At 44.7% G+C, this 12,847-nt stretch overlaps 1 protein-coding gene across 1 annotated transcript in view; it reads right to left on the bottom strand.

Annotated features, from left to right (window-relative positions):
* cnot4a (CCR4-NOT transcription complex, subunit 4a) overlaps nt 1-5,220 on the bottom strand; it is a 31,101-nt gene extending 25,881 nt beyond the window's left edge. The window contains exons 1-5 of the mRNA XM_083763785.1: nt 4,994-5,220; nt 3,464-3,687; nt 2,278-2,475; nt 1,577-1,663; nt 706-807 (exon numbers count right to left, since the gene is read on the bottom strand). Coding sequence (XP_083619911.1) covers nt 706-807; nt 1,577-1,663; nt 2,278-2,475; nt 3,464-3,637 — 561 coding nt within the window. The 5' untranslated portion in view covers nt 3,638-3,687; nt 4,994-5,220. The remainder of the gene's footprint in view (nt 1-705; nt 808-1,576; nt 1,664-2,277; nt 2,476-3,463; nt 3,688-4,993) is intronic.
* Nucleotides 5,221-12,847: the final 7,627 nt, after the last annotated feature.

Here is a 12,847-nt window from a genome sequence, read left to right as displayed (position 1 = left end):
GTTCTAGATGGATTTTTTTACCACTAGTTGTTGGATATAACAACATGAGAAGGTGGTAAGAAAAGCGCTGGTCCGGAATTCTCCTTTAAGGGCTTGGTGTATAAGGGTTTATTGCGTGTAGTGTCACTCAACTGAAACAGCAAGTCTACAAGCTCACATCGAGCTTATAGATCTGCAATCTCCGGTGTGCGACAACGCGCAAACAAGTATATGTAAATCAAGTATTAATTAAGCAGTATGGCTCATTACCAGATCTGTGGTGTCGTAAAAACATATTGAGACAAGCTTTCAAATGCAATCAGTCTGATTCTGATAAATGAATCCAAAGTTATGTTTCAACATTTTTATCAATAATTGACCTTCTTGAGCCACCAAATTGTATCATAAATTGCACGGTGCAGCTGGGTGCACCACATGTCAGTTCTTGAGTTAGAGCTGCAATACAAGTTTCATGGCCTTCTGTTGTGATTTGACGATGATACAGTGCATTGTTACTGTGTGGAAACTTTCCACTGGAAAGTGATATACGCATGCATGCACGCACTCACTCATCACAATAGTTTTACAGTCACTTCACCGCTCAAGTAACAACAGGGAAGAAGCAAGGCAAAGTTACCAATAACCTTAAAGCTGCTGACAACAAAACAAAAAAAACACACAAAATATATACAAAGTCTCAAGCAGTAGTAGTATGTTGAAACTCACCTTGAGTGTTCTACCATCAACAACTACATTGTTCACACACTGTATTGCTCGTAGGGCATCTTCAGAGCGAATGTAAGTAACATAAGCACTAGCACTAGGCCCCTGTGAACGACAGAAAAAAGAAATCATCCAAGTGTAACCAGCAGCCATGACTTTCAGCCCTCAGCTAACACAGGACACGCGTCCATCACTTCAATTCCTCACGATTCCCTGGCCCAACGCCCCAAGTGTCCTAGACTCTTCTCCCTTCTGGCTCACGAGCTGTGGAATGACCTCCCACCCCAGTCAGGACTGCAAATTCACTCCCCATTTTCCACAGCAAAACTCATCTCTTCAGACTCCACCTAACTCCCTAGCACTCCTCATGTTATGCATCAGATGTATGGTGGTTACTTGTTCACGTTATATTTAGATAGACCTACACATATACTGTTTGCTTAACCACAAATGCTAATGCTGCATTCACATGGGATCAGGCAAGCGGTAGACGGCAAAACCTGCTCGACGGCACGGAACGGTAAAAAGATTAAATATTTTAACATTGATGTCGCCTGCCGTTACCGGTTCTGGCTGCCGTGCCATCCTGTTCCGTTTACCGTCCTGTTCCTGTCCACTAAAATTAAGTCCGGTTTGCCGTCTACCCCGTGCCTGTGCAGCATAAGGCTGTTGTTAAGACAGGTGATAGTTCTGATCCTAGTTTCCTTTGCACTCTACTTACATGGCCATCTACCCTGTCCTGTCGTTGTTGACTCCTGCCATTTACTCCGATTACTTTGTAAGTCACTCTGGATAAGTGCGCCTGCAGAAATGCCTACATTGTCCATCCTAATCATATACTGTAGGAGCAAAATGGTAGACTCCAAAATCTTACCTGTGAACCAGCATATGATGTGCTGTTGTTAATGACCACTTTATGGATTTTCCCAAACTTCCCAAAGTACTCTGGCCTTTTTAGAACCTGTGTAGTGTGGAACAAACAGAGAGATGTGGACATTTATAATATACACTGTTACACTGTGTATTGTTATAATCCTCCACACAAACTTTAGACCGACCAATGTCGTATTCGTGATTTTATCTTTGGGGGCCGCTATTTTAATCATGTCACGCGCATGTTGCTTAACACCTACACTACAGGAGTTAGCAGGTCACATAATGGACCCTTGAAATGTATTCAGGCTTATAACTATGTTAATTCACACTGGTGTGACACTCAGCAGCCTTTGTAAACTTTGAGGTGTGAACCTAAGATTGTTTTTAAGCGAGACGGCGCGGTGCCGCATGCAATGACCAATAAATATAACACTGAGGCAGACTGAAGGCTCCAATAAGATGTTGACGCTAATAAATGTATACACATGCATTGCAAGTCATTTACTATTGAAGTGCTAAATGCTTTTACATCATCTGTGGCTGACAGATGAGGCTGATGACACCAACAACAAACAGCTTGCCAATGTCACAATCACAAACACTACCAACAAATGACAAGTGATAATAAGTACGGTATGCAAGCTGTAAACTAAACCGGCAACAGATTCTCGCATGCTACTGTCAGACAACTCGACTCACCTCAGGGTCTGCGAGCCGTTGCGAAAGCCCCACAACAAACACCAGGTTCTTCTGGACCACTCTCACGCTGGCCAGGTGCTTGCGGTTCTCCGTCACCTTCTGCTTCTTCTCATTCTGCTTCTGCTTCTTCTCGTTCTTTATCCTCTGGATCTCCTCCTGTGTCAGGGGCTTGTACACAGCAGGGTCCTCCGGGTACGGCTGGGCAGAGTAAAAACAACAAGGGGATCAAAGATATGGCACACACTTACCTTTAGAACTTGATCGATGCACTCCTGCCCAATAGTGCCTTTCCCGCACACTTACGAGTTCACAGCACACACGACAACTGTCGGCCCACCCTCTACGATACCCTGGCCAAAGTTCCAATCATCCTAGACTCTTCTTCTCCCTCGTGGCTTTGAACCCAGGAGGGAGAAGTGGAAAAATCATCCCCTAGCACCCCTCATTCCTTTTATAACTTTATTAAAAAAAGATAGGATGGTAGTTATACATATTATTTAGATAGACATATACGGTTTGCCAAGAATGTTATCTAGATACCGTTTCAAGGTTGTTTACCTGGTTTCCTTATTTGTACTTATTTCGTATTGTAACATTTGTTTTCTTTGCACTAAGTGAATATACCGTCCGTCATATGTTGACCAGTAATCAGGTCCTACTCTGACCTTGCACCTCGAGTGCTCTCTCTGCATGAGAGCATCTGCCGCATCTAAATTATCAAGTGTCATAACCGCTGCTCGGACATTGGTTCTGTGCCTCCACGATCCACTGTGGGAGGGGGAAGACAGTGGCCTTGTGGTTAGAGTGTCCGCCCAGAAACTGGGAGGTTGGGGGTTCGATCCCCGGCCGGGTCATAAGAAAAACTGTAAAAATGGGACCCAATGCCTCCCTGCTTGGCACTCAGCATCAAAGGGTTGGATTGGCTGGTCAAATCAACTAATCAAATGATTCCCCAGCTCACTGCTCACCGCTCCAAGAGATGGGTCAAATGGGGAGAACAACTTTCACTGCGGTAACCTGTGTGACAAATCGTACGACTTTGAAACAACAATGTGGTACTCCATCATAGCTGGGAAGCTCAGGAGATACATGAACATCTCCGTGATGCCCTCTACCATTGCCCTGAAACCAGAAGACCCCCCCCCCTTCAGAACCTGCAGGTCTCCCTGGAACTTCCTCTCCTCACCTTTCTGCATGCAGGGCAGAGGCCGTTCTCATCTGTGCGGATGCGGTGCCAGCAGAAGCGGCAGATCTGGTAGCCGCAGGTGCAGGGGAAGAAGTTGACGTCGTCTATCTCCAGCGGCTCCATGCACAAGGGGCACTCCATGGGGTCATCCTTCATCTCGGGGCTGTTGGACATCCTATGGCACGGCAAAGTGTGGATTCTGAAGCCGATCGCAGAGCTACGGGCTGGGAACAAAAGTACAGGCAACACTGATTGCCAAGTAACGAAGCCCTAGCACAGAACAAGCACAAATAAATCTGCTCTTGTCGAATAAAATCCCCTTATTATCCCCTCCCATTATGTTCTTTATCCACACAAGAACCCCAGTTTCCCTGGCTCTAAGCGAATAAATTTAGGTGTCAAACATTCGGCAAAATAGCAGCTAAGTATAAAGGATTTAAGTGGTTAATTGGCTGGGTGGAATTTAAAGCCTCTGGGGAGAAAATGCCTTAGATTAGACCATCAAGGTCAACGATGTGATAATAATCAACCATCAACAGAGACAAATGCAGTTCTTACATGAGCGGTGCACCTAAATTCCAGCTCAATTAGACATAAAGGGGTGGCCAATAACGATGCTGAAGCAGCAAGAGTTATCATCAACATGAATGCTCTTAGTAACAGAATCCATGGGGTTACCCGAGGATAAGCTGGCACAGACAACAATGCGAGCCGTGTCGATGCAAAACGCACACAAAAATATGAGCTGCTGTGCTGTGAGGTGAACACTAGGCTGATGACACTGTGAAAGACTGATTTTTATGTGACGGCAGCAAACTCCTGACAGTAGCTAGCCATGCAATAACATCAACTACTGTATTGATGACAACAACAAGGAACTGTCAATAGCCCCCAAACAGATGTCAACATGAGCTAATAAACTAACTAGTAACCAGCTATGAAAGATGTCTTTGTCCTCATCAAATTAATACGATGGATCTTGTAAAGTGTGACGTCTGGAGCCTATGGTTGTACATGCTAGTAGCTGGTGGTCTCTACACATCTGACGGCTTGATCATGACAGATGTCAGTGAAGCTGTGAGGTTTAGCACAGTGATAGAAGCCGGCTCACGACACGTACCCAAACACAAGTGCACATCCAGCATTAAAAACGCACACATATTCACCGGGGGCTGTCACTGTATGAATCAGAAACACGCACGTCGCATGACAGCCGTTCTCGTTTGAATAATAACAAGTGACAGCTTGATTGTGCTAAACGGTTAGCATTTAGGAGCCAAGCTTAACGCTGCTGCGGCCTAGTACACAAGCTAACCTACAGTGTAGTAAAGTAGTTAGCATGTTAGCTACCGGGGGGAGTAGGGAGTTCAGCGTAAACCACTGACATTTTTGCTACTGTTACAGCTGTGTTGGTGGTGTACATGGTCACAGAAACACAGCTCACTTTCTCTACATTATTGTGGGCAGTTAAAAGCTAGATACAGATACGTAGATACAGCCCACATAACAATTTGGGCTAACGTTACTTACCCTGTCCGAATTTAGCTTAAGGATTCCACACCAAGGGAGTCACACCAAACTGGGCGGGGACTGCCTAAGCCAATGTATTCTGAAATGTCCAACGATTATATGAGTAGTCCCTTAAGATGAAGTTAGATTTATTATTATGATGTGATTGTAAGAGCTCCAGGGATGTTTTGCCCCCTTTCTTGTCTTGGTATTGAGGAAGACAGTTGACGCTCAAACCACCATCTTAGCTAGCTTTAAAGTAGGGAGGAGGGAATGGGGCAACTATTCAATCATGCAACTGCGACTGCGCAAAAAGGACCGGTGGTTTGTGGGAAATGAGGTTTTTAAATATGAACCATATGAACGTGGGATCTTATTACATGTACATTATCAAGAAACACACGCGTCTTTCCACTTAAAGCGATAATCTGAGATTTACTTTAACATTTTGAATTAAAAGGTATTTTACCTAATACGTATGGTATTGTTTTGGAATATTTGTTATTACATTAATATAACAAAAAAAAAGGAATATATTAATATATTAATTAATATATACAAAAAAAAAAAAAAAAGTAGGACAGGTGACTTGTTGTATTTATGCATAGGTACTTTCTTTTTTTTTTAAGTACATTTTATTCAAAGAGTTGGATCATGTGCAGTTTTCACAGAGAGAGAATACGACTCTTCGTTTTTTTTACATTTTCTCCCACAACTCCCTTCCCAGTCCTCCCCACCCACCCACCATCTTTCCCCACGAGGCCAGACATACAAACAACATACAAACACAGGTATAAAAAAATAATAATAATAATTTGAGTACAAAGCAATACACACAATATACAGTATATAGCCTACAGGTATAAAACCAATGGGTAATAGATAAGATACAAAGAAAGGGATCACATGGTTAATAACAACTTCAATGGGGGGTAAGATTAACAATAATACAAACAGCTAAATAAAAATAAAACAAAGTAATATTAAATAAAAATAATTATATATATATATATATATATATATATAAATAAAAATAAAAATAAAATTAAATGAAAAAACTATATATATACATATAAAGAGATAAAGCGCTTAATTGGCTCATTTCTCGACTCTCATGTGTAATGATTTCCGACATATTATGCTATATATATTGCACCAGGTAGAGATCCGCACACCAACACCATGTGTCTTCAGTCAGGTGAAAGTGATTCTAAACTGCTTACATACGCTATTAAAGGTTGCCAATGGTTGTAAAATGCATAGGTACTTTAAGGTGTATTATGGATGTTGTATTTGCTGGTTCAAAATGTAATATTGATGATGTGGTATTTATCGTGGTATTACATTTCTTCATGCTGGCACCATAGAAGACATGACATGACTTTGTCACATTTGGGTTAATTATTCCTATTGCACTGCATGCTGTCACCTTTATGCCTCAAAATAATTTGTTTATATTGAAAAACACCAGTAAAATAATGTTTATTATATTTTATTTCATTCAAGTCATGATGAAGGAATGAGTTGAATGCTGCTGCTTAATGCTGTGCCTGTGGCCCCGATGGTTTGATTGATTGATTGAAATATTTATTAACAGTTTGTAGAATTTACAGTACATTTTAAGCACAAACTCAATACAAAGACTGTTAACTGTGAGTGGACGACCCAATTAAGCATTACACTTGTTTACAACAGGGTCTTCGCTCGTAGCATTTTATTGAAGAAGACTTGAATCGGGTGTGATACAGCATATGAAAGCAAACTTCCCAAGGATTATGGAGATTTTTATTTATTTTTAAGGTTGAGAAATGAAAGAATTATGGCCGTTTCTAATCTCAACATTTTACAAAAAAAAGACAAAAAGAGGCTGTTGCCATGTCTCATAGAAACAAGTTAATAGGTCTATAAAAATAAGCGCATATAACAGGGGTCTGTACTCTGTAACCTATTTTAAATGAAGTGCCATGTTTTTATTTTCTAGATATTGAGTCTGCCATATCCAGATTAATTTTAATGACACCACATTAAAATAAAAAAACATATTTTGATTGTCCACAAATATAAAGTTCTTCCTTCTGTTCTTGCACATTGTTATAATGATCATTATATATCCCCCTGCAGTCAGAGTTCATAGTTTTAATTAATGAATTTGATGCATTGTGAGCTGGTAGATCTGCTATTTTCAAAAGTAATCTTGGAAAATTTTAATTAAATTTTTGGATTAGCCGTCCTTATAGTTGGGCAAATGCATTCATCTGGGGATCCTTGACATGGGAATGTGCTGTGTGAGGATCACTGGTTTAAACAACATTAGGAGAAAAGCCCAAATAACCACTTTAGAAACAAGAAAAGCAACCACAAATAGTACAACTACCAATATTTTACAGAAAAAGAAGCCGCTTATAATAAACAGACATGGCAACACTCTAGCAGCCTCCCAGAGCCGCTCAAGTGTAAAATCAAACAGTGCTTTTTGCGTTTATGAGGTGGTCAGACCCACGTCATGCGCTGAGTGTTCTCATAATCAGCTTCGCAAGACTGCTCACTATGGGAGTTTGCGCCCCCTGGCGTAAACACAGAAGCATTTATATAAACTCACAGACTTTTAGGCTGGGACTTTAGACGTGATGACGTTGACAACCCTGCCCGCCGGGGGCACCTTATAACCGTGCATCAACGCCTACGTCTTCATTCGATTGTTTCTTCTCATGTGTGAACACAGCGCAAACGAAGTCTCCCTTACGGATTAGCATCTGATTTATTTCCACTAAGGACGAGAAGCCTTCTCGGTACCGCGGAAACTGCTTTTCCCAGAGGCTTCGAGAAGAAGAAAGTCGGTGAGTCCGCTTTCTTTAACCGAGTTAATGCTAACTTGGGGGTAATTTAGCCCGTGCAGTGGCTCACGGCCCTAGCGTTTATTAAATTACCTGTGTGTCGGTCTGTAACATGGCTAGTAACAGCCAGTTTTTGCTTCCACACAAACCTTCGCTGACCTAAGGGTCTCGAACGTGTGAAGGGCTAGAAACGGTGCACAACCCTTTGTTAGCTTCCACACGTGTGGCGGCGTTAGCGGTAGCTATTAATAGCCCGCTCTAGCCGACACACACACGTCCCACGGCTTTTCCAAGCCCGCGACGGCGTGGTAACCTGAGCAGCATATAGTAATATTTCTGTTTAGCTTCCACGTTGTGTGACGGTCTCTGATAACGGCTAGTAATAGCTCTTCTCTCAGCTTCCACACACACGTCCCGCGGCTTTTCCAAGCCCGCAACGGCGTGGTAACCTGAGCAGCATATAGTAATATTTCTGTTTAGCTTCCACGTTGTGTGACGGTCTTTGATAGCGGCTAACGATAGCCCTACTCTCAGCTCCCACACGCACGTGGCGTTTTCCACAGTGGCTGGCGACAGCCCTGTTTAAGTCTCCATATAAAGTGACGGTCTCTCACAGCAGCAAGCAATAGCTCTGTCCTAGCCTTCATTTTAACGTGACTACCTACCGACTCGGCTCCTACAGGCACGCAGCCTTGTAAAGCTGTTTATTAGAATTGGAGGTTACGTACGTAACCCGAGTTCTATAAACCAGCGAGCCTTGTTTGTAGCTTGTTTGTCCACGTATTTCTTGGCTCTACAAGAAAAAAGTGACGGTCTTCCGCAGCAGCTAGTGATAGCTCTGTCCTAGCTTCCACTTAAACGTGGCTGCCTGCAAACTCGGCTCCCCACAAGTGGGCAACCTTGTGAAACTGCTTATTAAAACTGGGTGTTACTGATGTAACTATAGTTCTATTAAACAGCGAGTCTTGTTTGTGGCTTCCACGTGCATCTTGGCATTGCAAGAAAAATGACGGTCTTTCACAGCAGCTAGTGATAGCTCTGTCCTAGCTTCCACTTAAACGTGGCTGCCTACTGAGTCGGCCCCCCCTCTTGCCTTGTTTATTGCTTAGGAGGGTGATGAAGAGAGCGGCAACGAGGTGGCAGATCCGCCTCCAGTCGTCAAGGCCGCTCAAGCGGCCTACGTTGCCACTCCCATTGCAGCGCCAGATACTGCTGGTGTTGCACCGGCCGACACCGCTGCAGCTCCGACGGCTCCAGCTGAACCGCAGCTCCACTATGACAACACTGACATAGTCGATCTGTTCAAGAAGGCTACACTCCGCTGTGGTCTGGTCTGGTCAGTTTCGCAAGAGGATTCAGGGCAACCCAGTGAAGTCCCAGACCAAGGCTGAGATCCCCCTCGATGACGGGTTCCTGAAATCCCTCATGGTGTCTTGGAGACAGCCTCACTCAGTTTCCACCTCCCTGAGCGGAGGCATGAAGCTTCTTGACTGCGCAGGACAACGGGAGGCAGGCCTCGAGGCCATGCCTCCAATGGACAAGTCCTTCGCCGGCTGGCTCATGGGTATCAACCCCAACGTTTTCCACAAGGACCCGGACTTCTCCTTGCCTGCGGACAAGGATGACTCCAAACTTAATAAAGCTGCCTACAAGTGCGCCTCAACTGCGGCCAGAGCACTGAACGCCACGACCCTTCTGCAGGGGTCAGCGTCTCATGTCCTCCTGGAGGCGGGTGACGAGCCTACCAACGAACACATGGCTGAGTTGAGACGCCTGCACCTTGAGCTCCTCCGTCTCACTCAGGCCCAGGCGGAGATGGTGGGCGGAACCATGGCGAGACTTCTGGTTCTCGAGAGGGCCAGGTGGCTGGAGCTGTCCCCTAAAGTGGGACGCACTCCATTGAAACAGAAAGTCTCCACTTCGACACTTCGTAGGCCGACCTACGAGCGCACCAAGGACAGGGACGATCGTTCCAGGTCCAGGAGGAGCACCTTCGAGGTCCCCAACGCTCAGAGGGCTCCATCAGCGGCGGCCTCATCTTCCCGCCCACCTCGCAGCCGCAAGAGGGTCGACAGGCCCAGGCGCCCCTCGGCTTCTCCGGCCGGCGGCCCCCGCAATGGGGCCAGGGAAGGAGGGCCACCCGGCGGGAAGGCGAAATAACCAGACCTGCCCCACGGGGAGACATCGGACACTGTCTTCCCCGAGTTTCTCTGAAGCGCAGCATGGTGGCCACGGGCCTCATGCCGGACGCTCTCGGTGTAGATAGGAAGAGGACTTGTTTTTGAAACATAAATGTCTCTCCAGTGTTTTCTGTGTTCACTTTTCTCAATAAAGCGGTGTTCTCTACTGAAAACCGGTCTCATGAATCGTCACTTGAAACTCAAGGGAATGGGCCCGCAGTCCGGGCCTTCAAGGAGGCCCGTGGCTGTCGGCCGAAATGCAAGTGTAACTGCCGTGGACACAGCACCAGAGCCCCAGGTCCATATTGCAGGACAGAGGCCCCAGGCCCAGGTTCTGACCGTAAGGGGCGCCGCTCTACCACAAAAAGCTGGCTTCAACCCCTCTGGCGCTGTGTCTACAGGAGTGGAATCGTTGTGGTGTTCATCCTTGGGTGTTGAACACCATCTCGAAGGGTTACAAACTACAGTTTGCCAGAAGACCTCCCACTTGTGGGAGCGCTCTGCTCTCGCAAGCGGGTGGTCAGGCAGCCGAGGTTCTCCAGGACGAGATAACGTCTCTGTTGGAGAAGAAGGCTATACGTGTGGTGTCCATGGAGCAGAGCAACACCGGGTTTTACTCCCGCTACTTTCTCGTGAAAAAGAAAGGGGGGGGGCATGTGGCCCATTCTAGACCTACGTGCTCTGAACGGCTATTTGAAAGTGTTTCGCTTCAAAATGCTCACGAGCAAGGCTCTGCTGCACATGATGCGTCGAGGGGACTGGTATACAACTCTCGATCTCAGAGACGCGTATTTCCACATTCCCATCTACCCACCACACAGAAAATTCCTGCGGTTCGTCTTCAAGGGACAGATATACGAATATCTGGTCCTTCCGATCGGACTGTCACTAAGTCCAAGGACTTTTGTGAAGTGTACACAGACGATGTGCTATATCAACAAGCAGGGGGGCCTACGGTCCACCAAACTGCATGCGCTAGCACACAGACTGACGTTATGGTGCGTCGAGCACCTTTAGTCCGGTTCCTTATGTAATTTTGTAGGCTTTAGACGGAGATTTTTAAAAATATATATTTTTGGAAACCTTATAGCCTAACGAATCAGAAAAGGTTTGTTGCCATTTTTTTCGAGGTCGGTAAAGCGGCCATCTTGGAACTTTAAAGGAGCTATAACATAAAATTCAACTTTTTTAATTTTTTATGTGTTTTTTTGGCTCCCCTATGTATTTTCTATCTCCACAAAGACTCATTTTTGAACAATTAGTCATTCTCAAGCTACATGGGATTTTATGTAAATTGCATGTATAGACGGCTCGTTTGATTCGGCCCTCATATTTACGTCACGAATGCAGCCCTGTTTTGCATAATCCCCGCCCTCTTCAGAACTCCCCCGCCCCTCAGCTGTCTGTCTGCCTGAGAAAAACTTTTGTTGTTGACATTACTGCCTGGATGTACGCGACTAAAACATGTCTAAACCTAAGAGTAAATCATCTGTAAGGATTCATAAATGTGCAGTTATAGACTGTATCAACCCAAGCATTAACACGCATACAATTCCTTCCCAAGAAGACACAAAAGCGGTATGGCTTAATTTTATTTTTAATGGAAGCGTTCCTTCCGACATCAAGCCAAATCTGTTTGTGTGTCAAAATCACTTTACGGTGGATTCTTATGAAAATTTGGGGATGCATGCGGCTGGTTACGCAGCAACCAGGCGTTTGAAGCGGGGATCAATACCAACAATCCGCCGTTTAAATGTAAGTACTTTATAATATTTCCTATGTTAACTTTGTGTGATGTTTTGTAGTGATAATTCGACACTGTTTTGTGTCCGTCTTAGCCCTGGTACAGTCCCGTCCGCCTGTGTTGGAGATAGCATAAACGTCGCATCACTCTCTTAAACTTACATTGAGATTGAGCTAACTGTTACGTTTTGTTTTTCTGTGTACTGTTCAGTACAGAAATGTTGGCATGGTGCTGCTAGCCCTACTGTAGCAAGCACTGGACCAGGGCTAGCCCTACTGTCCGTCTTTGGCTAATGGCTATAGGGTCTCCTGGGTCGGGTCTGTCTTTCAGATCGACTCCAGGATAGTATATAGCACTGTCACCGTGATTATTCATTTCTTTCTTCTTTGGAAATGTAAATTGTAAACACACGAAGTCATTGCTTCAAAGCATGACGGTAAAGCCTGATCACCCCATGTGCATTCCTTGCTATTGTCTTTAATCTCTCCTCAAAGTGCTAGTGTGGCACCCTGTGCAGACCCTAATCTCTGCATTTATTTGTTTTTTTACATAGAAACTATTTTAGCAATTGTCCCACATACGTCTAATATATTTTAGTTACTCCGTATATATTCGTTTTTTATTCCCATAAATACAGAATGAAAATGTCATTATTGGCTGTTTTTATACTACAGGTGGCAACAATTTCACAGGAGTCTCAGCCACCCGCATCAGGTGCATTGCTGAGAAGAATGGAAAACTTTAGTTCACAGACTAAGCCTGACACACGGACATATGGCACACAGCTGTCATTGAGGAAACCAAATTTTCGCAGCATTGGTAGGTACCATTATATCATGTCATCTGCAATTCAATTTAGGCAATACACGGACGCAATTCAGGTTGCTTTACAGTAAGGACAACACTAGGTAATGCATCAAATGCATATAAATAAGATGGGAACTACCTGCTATAGGATGGCAGGTACATAACATGTTGTCTACATCAGTGGTTCCCAAAGTGGGGTCCGGGGACCCCCAGGGGTACTTGAGGGAGTTCCAGGGGGGACCCAGCTAAATGATAATTTGGAACCAAATGGACCCTTATGGGGTCTGTAACTCTGAGAGTGCACAAATGG

This window comes from Protomyctophum parallelum, assembly GCF_964188405.1.
Source record: "Protomyctophum parallelum genome assembly, chromosome: 4".
In the NCBI taxonomy this organism is placed as follows: Eukaryota; Metazoa; Chordata; class Actinopteri; order Myctophiformes; family Myctophidae; genus Protomyctophum; species Protomyctophum parallelum.
Note: the sequence above shows the minus strand (reverse complement) of the source record. Positions and strands in the feature narration are given on the sequence as shown.